Below are 19,747 nucleotides of genomic sequence, written 5' to 3'. Positions count from 1 at the left end.
GCAGTGTTTTCCTCTCCAAACAACAACTAGAGTAATCTTTCTTGTAATTAAACACGAGCTACGTGCTTTATCCACGCTTAGTTTCATCACGTCTCACTGCCTGCTCCTGTCCCGTACAACCTCCAAATCCCATCACATGTGCATCCCCCTTCCCCGATGTTGTTCACACCGTTTCTGAGCTCAGCAGGCCCTGTTCCTCTTCCTGATGACTCTTCCACTTTTCTACTTTAAGTTAACCTTACTATGAACCCCTCCTACTGGTGCATAATTAACCATTCTGTTCTCTGCCCGTCCAAAGGACTTTGGACATGCTGTTAGTAAAGCACCGAGCACACCGTGTTATCATTAGCAGATTCTCTCTTGTCTCTCCTATTAAGCAGTGAAGTAGTGAGATCTTGGCCTGATGCTTGCTTGTTTTTCTCCCTTCAGCACCAGGTACATAGCTGCACTCAGTACGTGTTTGTTCAGCTAACATCCCGTCCACCATTTTCCATTTTCTATACCACCCACTTCATTTAGTCATCCATTGCTGCCTCTCAGGAAATGTTCTTGGCCTGAAATCATTCTCTTCTAAGCAACTCTGGTCACGTCTTCCTTTTCTTGGAATGCTACCTCCTCTACAAATCTGTTCCAACTCCAACTCCCCGAAGGACAGTTGGTCATTTTCTCCCTATTTTAGCCTCCTGCCAACTCGCTCATCCCTTCATTTACCACCTTCAGCGCAATAAATATATTGCTTTACAGAAAAGGTAGACTGAGTAAATCCAGATCAGGTGTGCAGCCCTCTCAGCTATCAGATGACGGAGTCAAGAAATAGCTTTTGGAGCTAGGCGAGCTTCTTAGAGTGACTGACCCTCACCTTCCGAAGGTCTCGTAGGCTCCTGTTAGATCTCAGTGGTGTTTACAACTTTTAAACGTCTGTACACGAGCGAAGGTCACACTGTTTTCTACCACTGTCTGATCACCACACTGTTTCCCACGCAAGAACGGCAGCGTTACTGGAGATAAAATTCTTCCAGGCCTTTCTCATGAACGCTCCTTAAAGAAAGGAACCTTTTTACATTTCCTTCTCCTTTCCATCAACAGTGTGACAAAGATTTATTAAATTAAAAGTAGTCTGATAATAAAGACATAGGAGTTTCTGAGGAGAGAGGCTGATGCGGGCAGCGTTACCTACTCTACACAAAAGACCACAGGCGATGCTCACAAAGGACAACACTAACGTGAGACAAGTCAGTAGGGAGCATCAAATGTGATTTCCCCACACAAAGTCTAGAACAATGTACACTTCTGACAATTAGCCTAATAGTCTACATTCTGTAGAAATGACCACTTAAACCTAAATTCAATAAAAAATTTGTTGGGCACCTTTGCTACAGGTGCTATGTTATATTAACAATATACTACTATGGCACATGGTACACATTAATAAACAACATCTAACATTTACTGAATGCCTACTATGTACCTGGTACTGTGCTAAGCATTTAAATGGACTGTCTCATTTAATCCTCACAACCACCCTTTGAGATGGATACTATTATTCTTCTCATTTTTAAAATGAGGAAACTGAGGCTTAGGGAGTTTATGTAATGTTTCCAAAGTTATACAGCTAACAAGTGGTCCAGAATAGAAATCCAAATCCAAGCATATTCATCTCCAGAATCTGTCCTCTTAACTGCCATACTCTACTGAAGTTCTTTTTAAAGCAAATTAGGTGGAGCAATAAAGTAACTGGCCTACATACAGACTTTCTTTTTAACCAAATGAAGTAACAGAATATAAAGTTTTAATTGCATCCTTTTTCACCCTTTTTAACTGTAACCAGTTAGGAAACAAAGGAGCACCCCTCTGGGCATGGACTTCTCTGAGGAGACTCTCGGAGCAACTCAGGACACTTGATGGCTATTGGAGGAGACTAATCAGTCCTATTTTACCTCTTTTTTCCCTGATTGTCACCTCAGTTGCAGCCACGGGCATCACAGCGTGGCCCTGCTGCCGTGTTCACACTGGCACCTGCTGCCCCCGGCTGAGGCCTGGCTGCCCACGTGCACGTCCCCCAGCCTCACGCCGCTGCTGCCACGTGCCCAATGGTCATGGCCCGACGGAAAGGAAACACAAAAAAGGGGCAGTTCTGACCTCATGTAAGAGACATCAGTCATCCAAGCCTACAACGCTGTTTATGTCTCAACAATATTCTCCACATATAAAACAGTGTGCCACGAAAAGATGCATTTAAGTAGTAGCTTTATTTTAGATAACTGATGTAAGGGGGGAGGGGACATGAATGTGTTGAAATGGAGTGATAATAAAATAATTTAACCACAAAATGAAATGAGAAAAAAATGGTAGTTATACATCAGTGGAAAAAATGAGTTAAAAGAGGAAACCGTTAAAAATGTTACATATATACGTAAAACATTTTAACTCAAAACAAATAAATGTACATTAATTCACTGATTTCTGATGCAGGACCTTGGTTTTTTTTTTAAATACGTTAGCTGATTGGAGTTCTTAAGAAAATCACAACCAAATGCATCTACCACTTATACTTTCCATTCTTTAAAGAGCAAGAACTAGTAAAGCAATAAATCAGTGCAGAATCTTCTAGATTATGACTGTCCCCTAAATATTCTACAGCTGCCTTCCCCTGCCTAGTAAGACAGAAAAAAACGTAGAGCAATCTCTTTCCTGAATCTTTTTTTTTTTTTTTTAATATTTATTTATTTATTTGGTTGCACTGGGTCTTAGTTGCGGCAGACGGGCTCCTTAGTTGCAGCTTGTGGGCTCCTTAGTTGTGGCTCACCGGCTCCACAGTTGAGGCACATGGGCTCCTTAGTTGTGGCAGCATGCATGCGGGATCTAGTTCCCTGACCAGGGATCAAACCCCGGCCCCCTGCACTGGGAGTGCGGAGTCCCAACCACTGCGCCACCAGGGAAGTCCCTTTCCTGAATCTTTTGAAAACATTTAGCTTAGGTCATAGAAAAACCACTCTCTTTCCTCATTCATATTTCATCCGTGTATGCAATATTTTAACTAACGTACATCGTTATAATAACAAGTACATTGGCCTAAACAGGTCCGAGAGCAAACACAATTGCGTCCTGGTGAGCAGACTGTTCAAATGGGGTTAGTAGCCCTGCGACGGCCCAGAGCCCACTGCTGCCAGGAGGTAGGTGTCCACCTGCCGAGGGCGGCAGAGCAGAAGGGTGGGTGGGTGGAGGGGCTGCAGTCAGCTGAGGCGTCACGTGACTGTCACGTGACTGTTCTGTTCCCTTCTCTCCTGATAATGTTTACGGCCGGGCATATAAGTGGCAGAGAGGGCATCATACATCAATGTTCCCGACAGCAAGAACTGGGATGGAACTACAAGTATGAAGAACGGGTTTGTTTTATAGAATCATGACTGCTTTTACTCAGAGATGGAGGTCTGTGACTTCCTACCACATTTTAAGGAATTTACGTAATTCATTCAGCGTTGTTTCAGTGTGTTGTGTAAAGTGTACACAGCTCAGTATCACTCTGTCCCGTCATTAAACGTCGTAATCCTTAGGCTTCCAGAGAGCGTTCATGCTGTTTAATACTTAGCTCAACTTTGTGCTCAGTCGGCTAACACATGCTTCCTACCGATAACGTAATCTTTCTTCTCTGGCCTTCAAATATCCTTCCGACACCGTGGCCTCTGGGTTCTCTGAGCGCCTCACCTTGAGCAATCCCTCCCGAGGCCCGGTCTGGTCTCTGCCGTTACCAGTAACCATAACCTCACACAACGCGCTGCAGGACGCCACGTCCTTCCTTCCAGCTTACTGTCCTCCACCACCACTCCTGGCGTCCCTCAATCCCCCCAGGACCTCATTCAGCCTTCTCTCCGTCCTTCATCCTCATGACGTCTGTCCTTCCTTCCGGGCCCAACTTAAATTCTGTGGCCAGTCATTACACAGTTGACCCTTGAACAACTCAGGTTTAAACTGTGCGGGTCCACTTATACATGGATGCTTTTCAACAGTAAACACTACAGTATTACAGGATCCACAGATGGTTGAATCTGAGGTTGCAGAGGCCCTGCGGATGGGGAGGGCCGACCATAAACGATACGAGGATTAACCCCCGCACTGTTCGAGGGTCACCTGGAATCCCTCCCTCGCTTTCACCCTCAATTACTGTGTCCCTCCGTCACCTCTTCACACTCACTCGGCAAGATCACAGGCCTGGATAAACCTGGCTCGCCGCCGAGTCTGCGTCTGCACGCAGGCAGCTGAACGCGGCCCGAGAAGACCACTCAGCAACGCTGCTGCCGGGGCCCCTTCCGGTCACGCTCCTCAGCGGGCACTCTGTGCCCCTGGTCTTCACCTGGCCTCTAGCCTGGGTGCCATTCCAGCCCTTCCCCGTTCTTTTCAGACTCTCCATATGTCCTCCCTCACCCTCTCTCTCTGCTCATGGATGATCTACACTGAGAAAACAGAAACAATCAGAAGGAAGTTTTGATAAACTTCTACCACCACTTTCCCTTCTGCCAGCACACGTGCCTCTAAACCCTCCTTCCTCCTGTTACTGTGGGTGAACTCAGTGTGCAGGACAAGCACACGGGCACCAGTCCCAGAAAACTGGGAGCCCGGCTCAGCACGTGACCGTTCACTACCCGAATGACCTTGGAGGGGCTACCTGACCTCCCTCAGCTTTAGTTTCCTTACCTGTAAAACAGGGCTAATGATCTCTATTTTGTAAAGCTGTTTTGAGGATAAAGTGGCACATGACATACAAGTTTCAATAAATGTTAGTTCCCTTACTTTATCTTATTTTTAAAATAATAGTTTGTGGGAATGTAAACTGGTGCAGCCACTACGGAAAACAGAGTGGCGGTTCCTCAAAAAATTAAAAATAGAGCTGCCATCTGATCCATCAATTCCACTTCTGGGTATTTATCCGAAGGAAACAAAAACACTGTCTCCAAAAGACACATGCAACACCTTGTTCACTGCAGCACTATTTACAAAAGTCGAGACATGGAAACAACCTAAGTGCCCACTGATAGATGAATGGATAAAGACGACATGGTATTAAGTATACAATGGAATATTATTCAGCCTTAGAAAAGAAGGAAATCTTGCCATTTGTGGCAGCATGGATGAACCTTGAAGGCATTATGCTAAGCGAACTAAGTCAGACAGAGAAGGACAAATACTGTATGATCTCACTTACATGTGGAATCTAAAAAACAAACAGAAACTGAATTCATAGATACAGAGAACAGATTGGTGGCTGCCAGAGGTGGTGGAGGGGAGGGGTAAAGGTGGTCAAAAGGTACAAACTTCCAGTCATAAAACAAGTAAGTCATGGAGATGTAATGTACAGCATGCCGATTATAGATAATAATAGTGTATTGTATATTTGAAAGTGGCTAAGAGAGAAATCTTAAAAGTTCTCATCATAAGAAAAAAAAGGAGTAGCTATCTATGGTGGTAGATGTTAACCAGATTTATTGTGATCATTTAGCAATATATACAAATATTGAATCTTGGATATAATGTTACTCGAAACTAATATACTTGAAACTAATAAAATGTTATACGTCAATTATATCTCAATTAAAAATATCTTATAAATCATATGGTATATAAATTATATCTCAGTAAAGTTGCTGCCCACCCCCCAGCCTGTAATGTATATCTTTCACTAATTCAAACTGTCCTTTCTCCTAATTGGCCTCAAGTAGGGAAATTACAGTGAATGTAGCAGGCTGGGTATAAAAAAGGGTTCAGCTGTAAAGTAGAAAAGATTACCCCCTAAGAAATTAAAAAATAGATTCTAGTTTCAAAACACAATTAAGAAAGTGTTCAAAAATAATTTTTGTGAGTCAAAAAATAAATCTTAATTTTACTGCTATGATTTGCATTCACTTTTTTTTTCCCTTTAAGTTTCCTTCTCCTAAACCATGAAATAAACTTTGCCCTGTAGTTGGACTAATTTCTAAATATGGGCTCTATGCTCTGTTGGTACAGACTGTGGAGTAATATATGGAATACAGCTTAATATACAGCCTTAATACAACTGCTCTGTTTGGTCAAGTTGCCCATGTTCATTTAGGCTGAGGACAGAGGTCCCATTAAATCACACAGGCACTGAAAATCTAGCTAAAGGAGTTGTAATTTTTCTTTCTGAAGTCAATTTAATGAGTGAGTTTGCATTTGCCACTCTTTTGCCTTCAGAATTGACCTACTTCCTCCAGCCAGCCTTCCTCAGCCAGCCACACCCAGTGTACCTACCACTCACCCTAGACCCTTGTATACCCTACCCGGTGGTGACAATAACAGTGTCCCTATAAACCAGGAACTGCTCTTGGTGCCTGGCATAAGGCCACGTCACTGGAGCCTCACAAGAACACTAGGAGGCAGGAATCATTTCAGTTTGCAGGTGAAGAAGCAGATTCGGTCATGTGGCTCAACTGCTCTGGCTGGTGAGGCGAAGACCTGGGAAGCGAATCCTCCCCGTCCAGAGCCGGCTCTCGCTCCTGCCCTGAGTCACCTTGTTTGCGAATTACCGTCTCAGGAACAGGTCTTGTCTAACCAACCTGCACTCTGTATGGCGTTCTACACACAGTGGACCCTGAATAAATACTTTTACTGATCATTTTGACGACATGAGCCTTTGTCTTCCTAGATCACAGAGAAACCTGAAAGCAGTATTTGGCTATACGGTGTCCAGGCTACAGCCTAACTCTCACATGAAAACACCAGAGAAAGTGGCAGTAGTCCTGGTGACGGGCAGAACAGCAAGGCAGCCCAGGAAAGCCAACTGTGCATGTTAAAAAGACTGAAATAAGAAGCTACCCCCAAAAAGCTGACTGCACCCTGTTTAAAATGGGGAAAGAGGGGGCACAGCAGCTTTAGTGAAGAAGCCGAAGAGGTCCTGGCTCAGGAACTACTCGCGGTAGGGAATCCCATCATACATCCCGTGTGTAAGTGGGAAACAAAAGTCCATTCGAAATTTTAACTGGTAAAGGAGAAAAAAACATCAGGAACTTTTGTCTTTCCCATTATAACTAGAGATTCTGGTTCAAGTCCTACTCAGTCAGATGTGAACTGGGCACCAGCAAACTGCTTTAGTGTAACAGCCGTACAACTCCAGTACAAAGACCAGAGGAGGACAGATTGTGGGAAACAGAGGACAGATGTGAGGGGAAAGGAAGAGTGTTCTTTTTGCTACCAGTGCCTTCTTACAGTCTTTTACAGAAGAGCTATGTCTTTGAGACCTAAGTAAAAACAATCACATGCTGAGAGCATTGACCTGCACCATCTGGTCTGTGGAAGCACAGGTACACGTGGCACGTCCACAGTGAGAGGTGCAGAGACCATAAGATACACACCAGATTTCAAAGACCTAGTACCAAAAACTGTAAAGTGCCAATAATTTTTTATATTGATTGCACGTTGAAATGATAATATTCTAGACATATGGTGATGAATGTTATTAACATTAATTTCACTTGGGTTTTTTTTTTAACTTTTTAAATAAGGCTGTCAGAACATTCTAGATTATATACGTGGCTTGCATTATACTTCTGTGGGATGGTGCTGGTGTAGAATATGCTGTAGAAAAAGCAGGAGGAAACAAATCTCAGCTGTGATTCAATAGATTGTTAAGATTTGTCAGTCCTTCATAACAGTCTGTTACAGAGATTTCAATTTCCAGAGGATGAGGATTTCTGGTGTTCTACAAACACAGAACTTAGAGCCAGAGTAGTTTGGGTTTGAGGATGTCTCTATCACTCACTAGCTTTGAGGTCAATGACTTTCTAGCCACAAAATCTTGGGTAAGTAAGTGACATAACTCAGAGCCAGCCTACCTCCAAATCCTATTATGAGGGTTAGATGCAGTAACATAAAGAGCCTCGCATTTTAAATGATAAGCACTCTTATCCTCCTCAGAAAATTTCCGTGACATGCTTTTAACATGTTTCAGTGGCACTTTATTAAAAATAAATAAATAAATAAATAGGAAGATGACTAATAAAATTAGTGGTCTTGTGGTGGCTGTTCTTAGAAACGTCTAAGTTTGACTAAAAAGGAAGGTACTATTAGGGGAGATGATAAAATCTTCATCTCTGGAGATCTTCCAGAAGAAGAGAGCACATTATTTCTCCTGGCAAGTTTAAACCAGAGAGTGGAGCAGGAAGAGGAGTTTATGCTGTTTTCGAAGGAGAGGCACATCCAGTTCTAAAACCCATCAGCGGGGTGACGCTGTGGAATTTACTTAACATTTCTGGAATTATGATTTCCTCATTATTGAATGAAGGAGGCTGGCCAAGTGATCTGTAAGATCCCCCCCAGCACTAGGACTCTTCTCAACAGTGAATCCAGAGGTTACATACATAGAAATTTCTGCTCACCACTTTGAAAGCACTCTTCTCACCACTCCCTAGTCTGCACGTCGGTAGCTTCTACAGCAGCTTTCTCACAGTCTTCCCGAATGACTCCTTGCTCAAGCTGTTTCCCCGTGAGCTTGCATAAACCCATTCTCCCCCTACAACCATTTCCTTTCAAGGCATCTATGTGCCTATCCTGTTTAGCATACAGACATGTAGAAGCCAGTTAAAAACAGAAAACGACCAGCCCCCGGCGCACCTCAGCTTCAGGTTCCGGTTTAACTGCTCTCACCCTGCAGGCCTCAGCTGTTAACCGACACATCTGTTAAACCTGGAAAAGGTATGCAGCAAAATCAAGGTACCACTGCACTGAATGTCAGAAGTAACAACAAGGACCTGTAACACAACTACTTGTAAAATCACCTGCCATACCATACGACCCAGCAATCCCACTACTGGGCATATACCCTGAGAAAACCATAATTCAAAAAGAGTCATGTACCAAAATGTTCATTGCAACTCTATTTACAATAGCCAGGACACGGAAGCAACCTAAGTGTCCATCAACAGATGAATGGATAAAGAAGATGTGGCACATATATACAATGGAATATTACTCAGCCATAAAAAGAAACGAAATGGAGTTATTTGTAGTGAGGTGGATGGAGTTAGAGTCTGTCATACAGAGTGAAGTCAGAAAGAGAAAAACAAATACTGTATGCTAACACATATATATGGAATCTAAGGAAAAAAAAAAAAAAAGGTCATGAAGAACCTAGGGGCAAGATGGGAATAAAGACACAGACCTAAAAAAAAAATAAAAAAAAAAAAAGACACAGACCTACTAGAGAATGGACTTGAGGATATGGGGAGGGGGAAGGGTAAGATGTGACAAAGAGAGAGAGTGGCATGGACATATATACACTACCAATCTTAAAATAGACAGCTAGTGGGAAGCAGCCACATAGCACAGGGAGATCAGCTCTGTGCTTTGTGACCACCTAGAGGGGTGGGATAGGGAGGGCGGGAGGGAGGGAGAAGCAAGCGGGAAGAGATATGAGAACATATGTATATGTATAACTGATTCACTTTGTTATAAAGCAGAAACTAACACACCATTGTAAAGCAATTATACTCCAATAAAGATGTTAAAAAAAAAAAAATCACCTGCCAGCTGACTGGTTAAGTTTTACTGGGGGTAATTCTGAACAGGATCCTTAACTAGGAATTTTATTTCATTTTGTTTTATTTGCTGATCTAAGGATTAAATAAAGCATCTCCAGGTTTGCCCCAGGGATGCATGTGACTTTAGGAAATTAATTTTGCTTTCTGTGACATAGATTGCTTATCTCTCAAAGAGAACTAATAAAAATCAAGTGCTCAGGGACTTCCCTGGTGGCGCAGTGGTTGAGAATCTGCCTGCCAATGCAGGAGACACAGGTTCGAGCCCTGGTCTGGGAAGATCCCACGTGCCGCGGAGCAACTAGGCCCGTGAGCCACAGCTACTGCGCCTGCGCATCTGGAGCCTGTGCTCCGCAGCAAGAGAGGCCGCGATAGTGAGAGGCCCGCGCACCGCGAGGAAGAGTGGCCCCCACTTGCCGCAACTAGAGAAAGCCCTCGCACAGAAACGAAGACCCAACACAGCCAAAAATAAATAAATAAATAAATTAAAAAAAAAAAAAAAAAAAAAATCAAGTGCTCAAAGACATCGTGACCCCACCAGAAAGGCTCAGTGCAAGCGTAAGCTATCAAATTTCAAATACCTCACAGAAAGAGCAGACATGTTAGCAAAAATGTCCAGGCAAAATTTTGAAGAGGCAGGAGTTTTGAGAACAAAAAAGAAAAAAAGAGCAAAAAGAATGCCTCCTTGCTGCCCAACGAGAGGGTGTTTTTTCTTTCCACGTGCTAAAATAAAGCAAGCCCACCTGGAAGCTTATTTTACGGCCAGCCCAATTCTTTCAGCTACTCAAGCAGAAATGCCCAAAAAGCAGCACCTGTAAATCACCAGCAGTTGAATTAAGATCTTTGATTGCTTTTTCAATTAGAGGTGATGTAAACAAGAGGTTTTAGAGACAAATCACTTTCCAGGCAGTTAGAGCACTGCTTTCTAGCACCACTGGTTAAGAGCATGTAAGCTGTGGAGACAGACGGATCTTAGTTCTACTGCTGTTATGTGTGTACCGCTATATATAATGGCCTCAATCAATCAGTACGGCTCCTCTGTTGGGTACACCTTGTTCAGAATGGCTCACATCCTTCTCATCCAGGGTTTACGGTCCTCCCTCTTCTTTCTCAACCAAACTGCTCCAAGGGGCCTCAGGCGGGGCGCCTGCAGCGCATCTTCTTAGCGCTGGCCCTCACCATCCTTTTATACCCCCCTCCCTGCTCCTCTAGCCAGGAGTCATCATGAGATCTTCCTCAATCCAAGCCAACCTGAGTCCCTTTCTAGTTGCTGCAGTAAATACATACATTTCTATATGTGAAATAATCTAGGCGGCATTAGTCTTCCTGGGTGTGCCCAACCGCAGGTCTCTTGGACCTATAAGAACAGCACACTTGACAACAGCTTAGCCTTCCTACGGCGATCAGAACGTCACAGCAGACGGCACTGGGGAGGATGGTACGGCTGCTGGGCTGCTCACAGGGGAGCTGCACTGAGAACACGGGGTGCGTGTGTCTGAAAGGACAGCCCACCGGCAACCCAGTGCTTCTCCAGCTGCTGTCAAGAAACCCTGCAATGAAGGATATTTTCAAAGCACCCACCTTGTTGAGGACATCTCGCTGGCAGCCAAGATAGAGATTGGGCAGAATTCGGGTTGGCCCAATGTTGGCAACGGGTAAGCAAGGCTGAGAAATGCAGGTGGGGACTAGGGTGGACTTTCCTTCACAGAGGCCAGGGAAACAGCGGGAGAACTCGGCAAACCCACCTAAGGACAGACAGGGTACAGTTATGCCGTGCACAAAGATGAAAACCAGCCTTCTGCTAACTACTCAGATACAGCTGTCTGAAAAGAACAATCAGATCCCACAGATGGAAGTGGATCCCCGTCCACAGCTCCTCGGTCTGGGGTACAATCCAGCACCAGCCCTGGCTCTGCAAGCCCACAAAAGGGACCCCAGGCCCTGAAGGCACTTACAGTGACGCCCCCCTTGCGCTCACTCCCTTCACCTTCGCGCATCCTACGTCTTCTCCCTGCTCCCTGTCCTATTTCGTGTGACTTAAAGAGGACTGAAAGTAGCAGATAACCAAGCCAAGACAGATGCAAAATGGGGATACAAAAACACATGAACTGAGGCCAGATGGGACTTCTTCAAAATAAAATTGACAGAGTTAAAAGTTCCTTTTAGAATGAACTTTAAATCTTCCTAGTGTATAAGTTTTATATTTCAAAGATACCACATACTCCCCTTACTCTTACAAATATTCTCTATATCGAGGGTCGCATAATTACCCCCGATTCCGGGGTCTCCTGTTCATTGGCTGAGCACTGTCAACAAGGGCCGACAGACCCTAATTGCTCAGCTTACATGGACGCCTTGTGGCAAGATTTCTGGACTCAGAGGAATTCAGTGTTTTCTAGTCCCGTCCTTATAATGACCTACTCTATGATCTTCATCAGGTCACAATCTCACTACCTGTTAATGAAGAGAAATCTATTGGCTAAGGAGACACTCTCACCTCCTTTCAGAAAAGAAAAGATGAACAAGGTCTTCACTGGGCGTTCCAATCTAAATACTCCTTGCTATCCAAATCCAAACACAAGAACTGAATACATTCTGATACATTTTCAGATAAATCCCTCACTCTCCAGACCCTCACTAGTCACTACATCTAAACTCGGAACCAAAGACATTTGGATTATAGGGAATGTGTATATTTTTAACACTACTAAATTAAAAAACAATTAACTTGTTAAGAAGACAGAGCAGCCTCATTTTTACCTCTTTAATCAAGCCTTAAAAAGGACCCTAGTTGGGACTGACATATACACACTACTATGTATAAAATAGATAACTAATGAGAACCTACTGTATAGCACAGGGAACCCTACTCAGTGCTCTGTGGTGACCTAAATGGGAAGGAAATCTAAAAAAGAGTGGACATATGTATACATATGACTGATTCACTTTGCTATACGGCAAGAAACTAACACAACATTGTAAAGCAACTATACTCCAATAAAAAATAAAATAAAATCTTAAAAAGGACCCTAAAACCTCATTAAATATTTATCTCCATCTCCTTGAGCTACATTCCATTAGCCTTTCCTGCGCTTCCAGAAACATATAAAATATGCCCTCAAAAACTGCAGAAGTGCAGGGAGTTGACGGGGGAGGTGTCACCCTTTTTTATCCCCTGTACTATGATCCTCTGGACTCCTGCGTCCACTGTCCGTGCTCAGCATGGGGCGCACGGCGCAGCAAGCTGGGACCGCAGCAAGTCGGTGACAATGACCACGCCACCTGCAAAGTGTAGGTGTGCATCCCTAGCCTCCAACCCAAGTGTCTGCACTGTTTTTACTCTTAAGCAGTTTGCTTATTAAAGTTCTTAAGGTAACCTGATAGAAAGAGCAGGGGGTTCCATTACAGAAACCCCACCTTCCTTTGTGGGACCGACGAGGCCCTGGGGACCTGTACCTGTTCAGCGTTAAGGTTTCATTTCTTGCCCTTTCCAAACGCGCTCTCCAGCCACACAAAACTCACTGTCACCTCACACTTTCGTGCTGTTCTCTCACCACCACCAGCCCGCCCCGTGCACACACACAGGGCCTACAAACCACACACACGTGAGCCCCGCGGCCGTACAGCAGGGGGAGGACGAGCACAGGCCCCTGTACCTGAGTCTGCGTCCTGGCTTCCCCACGTTCTAGCTGTCAGGTGTGGACAAGTGACTTATGCCCTCTGGCTATCAGCTTCCTGTCCGTAAAACGGGAATAACGATCACAGCCCCCTCACAGAGCTGTCAGAGGACTGAATTAGCTAATACGCGTGAGTGCTTTGTGCCTTCACGGAGTGAGCCCGCCATGGTACAGTGATCCGACATCGAGCTCCCAGATTCATCTGTGGGCCCTCCTCCTCCACCCCTGATCTGCAGCTACACCTCGGTAGGATACACCTGAGACAGAGCGAAAACAGTAATGCTTCTAAGGCTGCATTTCCCAGAGTCTGCTCCAGGGCGCTGGCATCCTGCAGGAAGCTGACAGACGGGATATTGGTCCAAAAAGTAAGAGAAACACTGCATATCACGTCTCCCTGGGAGACTCACAGCACACATATTAAAAGCATATTAAAAGCTCTGAAAAAAAATCTCTAAGGAAACTAGTTTACTTTCATTTAATTTAAGGGTCCCAAACTTATTTGACCATGGAATTTCCCATCCCATTTTCCCCCCTAAAATCTCTTAAAATCTTAGCTGGTGGAACTCACACTCAAGGAAATGCTGTGCTAGGGCTGTTGCATCTACTGAAATGAAGTAAATTAGAATCCCTACACCTAAAGTATAAGCCACGGCAATCTCAAAAAAGGGGTCAGTTAATATTGGCATACGTATATGCCTGTCACTGCTTAGGATTTATAATTTTATTTCATTAATGTTTTGTCCTTTTCAGTCTCTTAATTGCATAATGCAGTTATTTAAGGTGAGTTTTTCCCTCAAAGCAGTTCTTGTAATAATAAATGTTAAAAGAGTCTATACATTATTTGCCTATCTTACACCTACCCAACACGATAACTGACGGCCACTATTTTGATTAGAATTTAATTTAAATTTTAACTTCCATTAACTTTCCTTGTTCTGGTGTTTCTCTAAAGAACTGTTTTCATAATTTTTCCTATTCTGGCTCCAAAACAGTTCATGGGATGATCTCTCTTTTAAATCCAACAAAACGAGAGTCCAGTAAATGTTCTCAGATAGCAGAGAAACCAGACAATCCAAGGAAACTCCACTTGAATTCCATTTGAAACTGATAAGTCATCATATTTATAGATAATATAAGGACTCCCAGAGTTACTGAACATTTACTATGTGACAAGCATTGCTCTAAGCACTTTACAAGGATCTGTTCAATCGTTACAACTGCCCCATGAGGTAGGTGCTTCGATTACTCCCATTTTACAGATAAGGAAAGAGAGGTTCAGAAAGACACAGGGTGATAACCAACAGAGCTGGACGTGAGCCCGGCTCGAGATTGTACTCTCACTCGCTCTGCTAAACTGTGTCTCTAAATACCACGGAATTAACTGCAACGCTCTCTAGGATGTGGGGACAGCCTGCTGACATCTCTGGGGTCCTGACCTCATTTTAGCCTCATCTCACCAGGCTGAAAATGGCCACGGGCCTCTCCCAAACTGACGGAAGAGGCTTGCTTCTCCCCAAGCCACATGGTTCAAAAACTTCGATGAGGGAGAGAAAAGGGAAGGAGATCTGACCTGACCAGAGAAACAAGAACTCTGTAAGCGTGCGTCACATGAGACCAGTAACAAAGCTGAGGAAGAACTAGCGGGGGATACAAAAAACACGGTCATGGCCGGCTTACGATCACAGTTTGTGAATCGCTGGTAAGACTGTTGCTGCGTCTCGGTGACTTGCAGCCCGTCTTCCACTGAACTACGTTCAGAGGGGACAGATTCTCCAACAATCGTAAACTGAAGGCCGGCCAGCCTGGGCTGTTTGAAGTGCAGCTCTATCATTCATTTTATCCTAAATCACTTCTAACTTTGGTGGTCCTAACAAGTAAAATGTGAGTGTGGCTCTAGAAAATTCTAAGGAAACAGAAGAAAAAAAAAAAACGAAAGAAAGCAGCCACTATTCAGCCTCAAAACAAAACCCCAAAGCCAAACAAAACAGCAATAACACATTATAAAACAAACAGAAACCTTTTTTTTTCTTACAAATTTTTTCAACTAATCTCTAGCAGCACAAATCCAAACAGCCTTAAAATATTTAACAGATTTTGCGAAATCAGAGCATTCATTTAGTGCTCAGTCTGGCTTGAAATGTCCCAAACCAGGACTCCTGGTAACTTCCACAAAACACTACCTCAGCCAAAGAGTACATTTTCCCTGATCTTTATCTCTGACAATGTTCCACTCTGCTGACATCCTCCTTTATTGACAGTTTTTTCCATTCGCTGACCTTTCATTCATCGTTAGACTCCAGTGACCCCAGTTTCATTTCATTAATTAACAACAGATGAGACACTGCCTGACTTACCCAAACCCTCGAGAAACTATCTGTAGCCTCATCAGCAACTCAGTTTTGAAATATGTCTGAAATGTCCCTCTTCCTCTTACAAGAAGAAAAGTACAATTCATCTACATAAACTTTCTGTTACAAACGGCTGACAGACACAGAATCAAGAGTCATCTCTGCCCTTGTCCCAACTCTGCTGTCCCCAGACCCTAAGTTAGAGTCTATTATGACAAGAAGACACAACATCAGTTCATGATCTCCACTTGTTTACTGTGAAAGCAGCACTGAGAAACTGACACGCTTCTTGAAAAAGTTTAAAAATATTTTTTAAAGTTGTTCAAGTATCTGACTCACCGTCCAATCTTGCCAAGTTTCTCCTGTCCCTAGATTTTATGCTGCTTATCATCTAGGAATGGAGAAAATAGAAAGTCGAACAACGCACGCGGGCTTCCCTGAATCTCAGAACGCTGTACCGGCTTTGGCCCCTTGTGCTAGGAGTGTTTGTTTTAAGAGGAAGGAAGACACATATGCAGACACCCTGGCCTGTAGAGAAACGGGGGTGGGGAGACCAGCGGATAGACATATGGACACCACTGGCCTCTACAGACTTGGATGAACAGGCAGACAAACTGCAATGTTAAAAATCCATATTTCTGTTAGTCTTCCACAAATTTACCTGTAGAATGCATGTTTATAAATAAAAACATACACATTACTTTGGACGGAGAAAACACTTGGTACAGCTTAAAGGCATTCATAATTTGTATATCACTTTCTTCTCATTCAGTCAAGAAACACTTCTTCCCTTAAGAGTACCTCCTTCACAATTGAAACCATAAATATAATTTTCTATAAAAGCCAATGTCAACCACCATTCCATTTTCAGAGGAAAAAAAAAGTCTGCCATGTAAAATAAAATACATAAAACGATGCCACTAAACAATTCTAACTGGTCGGTCTTCTCTTCCCTCTGACCCTTGCAGTTATAAATCACAGAGTTGTTTCTTAAAATAAAAGAATATTTACAAAAGTAGCACTTTACTACAGATTAGCAATGTTAATTTTAAGACGCAAATTCTCAACATGTATCCGTATCCCTTTAGTCAAACCAGAGATAAATGTCAATTCCATGACTTTGAAGACAGTTCCTTACAGGGAGAAACAGAGGGCTGCTCACTTATGCTTCAGTTCAAATGGGGAGCAAGTCATAAGAGCTTTATCAGCTGACAGAGCTGCCTAAGCTGGGAAGGGGGATTAAAGGCAGCCCCTTCCCATACTGGGGATGAGTTCCATGGCTATGTACAGAAATCTATTTACACAAAGCTCTACTTTATGAAAGATATTTTTCTAAAGTCATATGCAAATTTAATTTCTGTACATTAAATCATTTTCACAGTTTATACAGTTTCAGCTTTTAAATATAGTTCTCATGCAGTTTAACCCTTTTGTAAAACAAAGACCCCCTTTTTGTGACATAAATACGACCCATTCATTTACTTATTCTAGAATGTATGTGAAGGATTTAAGTGGAGTATTCCTGCACCTGTAGAGAACCGTTCTCTCTGTACTGAAAACAAAATTTGGGCTTTGCTATTACACAAAGGAGACAACCCTAATATTAAACAATGAAATGTTGAAATGTGTATTTTGGAAGTATTTTAATTGCTCTCATGAATAACTATTTTGCACTTTAGTCTGAAGTGACTGATTCAGGCAACTTTATCCTCTAACCATTTAAAAACACACAGGCATGGTAACAGTTCTCCCAGGGTCAGTGGACTGTATACATGGAAAGTTGAAACCACTGACATAAAATGCAAAGGAAAGGCAACATAATTTTGTACCTCCAAAGAAAGCAAACAAAAATATGTAACCGTACTTTTCCAGTGTACACAGGTTGGTCTGGGTAAGCCCAACCACACAGGCTTGACCGATCACTTCCAGGAGGGTAGAGAGCACGGCACACTTTCCTCAGCAGCATCAGCAGCGATTATGTCCTATCCAGTCAACTCTCCGCGGAGCAGCACAGAAGAGAAAAACCCCAAATGACGTGGAGCGTTCATTTTAAACTCTTATTCCACCTCCTCCATCCACTTGAGAGGATGGTGGACAGACATGCATTTCTGTGGAGATCCTCCAGGAAGCCTGAGAAGTAGCCTCCATCTCATAAAACTTGCCCCATAAATAACACCCCCAAAAAAGCTCACTCTGTATGAAAACAACCTATCACCTGGCACAGCTGGGGAATGGGACATTCTAGCTAATTTTTTTTTTTAAACAAAACAATCCCATCTCTCTCTTTCTTATAATTAATTTATTTATTTATTTATTTATTTCGGCTGCATTGGGTCTTCATTGCTGCGCGCGGGTCTTTCTCTAGTTGCGGCGAACAGCAGCTATTCTTCGTTGTGGCGCACGGGCTCAGCTGCTCCGCGGCATGTGGGATCTTCCCGGACCAGGGTTCGAACCCGTGTCCCCTGCATTGGCAGGCGGATTCTTAACCACTGTGCCACCAGGGAAGCCCTCTAGCTAATTTTTGGATTAACAGTTATCAAACACACAATAAACGAATTAAAAATTTTCAAAATACTAGCGTTAAAAAAAAAGCACTAAATACTAAAATAATGCAACTTATAAGAGTTCTCGTGACTCATAATGTCTAAATCTTACATTTATCAAGATAATGTTATCTAGATCAATTCGACTGGCAAAATCGAGAAGTGTTGTTTAGTAAAGAGTTCTCAGAAGATGTCGAGTGATATTTTTTACTCTTTTACTGATCTTTCAAATTGGCAATACATAACTATACCCAGAGGCTCTTCTTCAACACACACGCACACGCAGGTGCACACATGCACACACGCACACACACCCGCACACACGCACACACGCACACACACACCCGCACACACACGCACAGCCAGGCAGGACTCTCAATACATGCCAAAGGCAACAAGCGCTATAAGCAGGAGAGAGGTTCACAGAGGCCACCCGACTGGTCCTCCAGTGACTTTAAGACGTGAGCCACAGCCAAGCGAACAGCAGCCTGGGGCTTCCTGCGGAGGAAGGACCTAGAAGGCCTCTGCTTCCACCAGCACGGAAGGAGGAAGTTACTAAGGAGATCACCTTTGCTCACGTTTACCTGAAAATCAAAGATTTCCGAGGTTGCATTTGGGAGCCTGAGGTCCCAAACTCCAACCTAACATTTTCAATCCTATTTTGGTCATTTTCACTTGAAAGACTTATCAATACTTTTAAAATACATTCCAAGCCAATATCTCGCTCTCCTGGGTTCTGTATCCCTGTTCGCGTCTGCCCCGTTCTCCCAGTCACCTCAGCAGCAGCCACCTGGTATGCCAACACTCGGACTTGCCTTTGCGATGTCCGTCTGTCTGTCCCTGCCCACCCCCCCCCAGCCCACGAGCTCCACGCTGCACTGTTAGATAAATTCAGGAACAGCTCTCTCTGATCCCTCCGTCCTTTTCCCAACTTGTTTCCACTCTGCTGCCAGATTAAGCTCCTAAGATAAAGTGTTGATGTATCCTCTGCTCCCAAATACCCACAGAATACAATCCAAAATTCCTGATCGGACACTCAAGCCCTTCATCATCTGATCCCACTCTACTGTCCACCCTCACTGTCGCTATTCTACCCACCACCGTGTCCCAGGCTCATTCATCTTCCTACTGTTTTCCCACCGCACCTGGGCTTTCTCATCTCCAGCCTCTGGCAACAACCAGGGAAGTCCCTCTAGTTTCAATTCTATTCTGTTGCATTTTTTAAAATTCTGCTGTATTAAAAAAAAAAAAAATTCTTCCCTGATAAGTGTATTTAAATATGATCTTGCCAACTTAGAACTTCTATAAAAGGTACAGCCATGGGAATTCCCTGGCAGTTCAGTGGTCAGGGCTCCGTGCTTCCACTTCAGGGAGCGCAGGTTCGATCTCTGGTCAGGGAAGTAAGATCCCACAAGCCACGCAGCCAAAAAATACACACACACACACACACACACACACACAGCCATCACATGGCAGTAAGAATTTACCATTGACCTGGTAATTGTGAATTCTCTTTCCGTGTGTGTGTGTGTGTGTGTGTGTGTGTGTGTGTGTGTGGTGACCTCTTACCTCTCCGGCTAGAATACCCTGTGAACTGTCTGCATAAGAATTGTGTCTCACACTCCTTTGCAATC

The 19,747-nt window shown here is 43.6% G+C and overlaps 1 protein-coding gene across 8 annotated transcripts in view; it reads right to left on the bottom strand.

Annotated features, from left to right (window-relative positions):
• The window catches only part of DUSP16 (dual specificity phosphatase 16), an 85,793-nt gene that overhangs the window by 17,829 nt on the left and 48,217 nt on the right, over window positions 1-19,747 (bottom strand). For all 8 annotated transcript variants that reach the window (XM_061205334.1, XM_061205338.1, XM_061205332.1 and 5 more), the window contains one exon: window positions 11,127-11,290. In XM_061205334.1, the coding sequence (XP_061061317.1) occupies window positions 11,127-11,290 (164 nt within the window). The remainder of the gene's footprint in view (window positions 1-11,126; window positions 11,291-19,747) is intronic.

This window comes from Eubalaena glacialis, chromosome 11 (assembly GCF_028564815.1).
Source record: "Eubalaena glacialis isolate mEubGla1 chromosome 11, mEubGla1.1.hap2.+ XY, whole genome shotgun sequence".
NCBI classification, from domain to species: domain Eukaryota; kingdom Metazoa; phylum Chordata; class Mammalia; order Artiodactyla; family Balaenidae; genus Eubalaena; species Eubalaena glacialis.
This window is presented reverse-complemented; position numbering and strand designations above follow the sequence as displayed.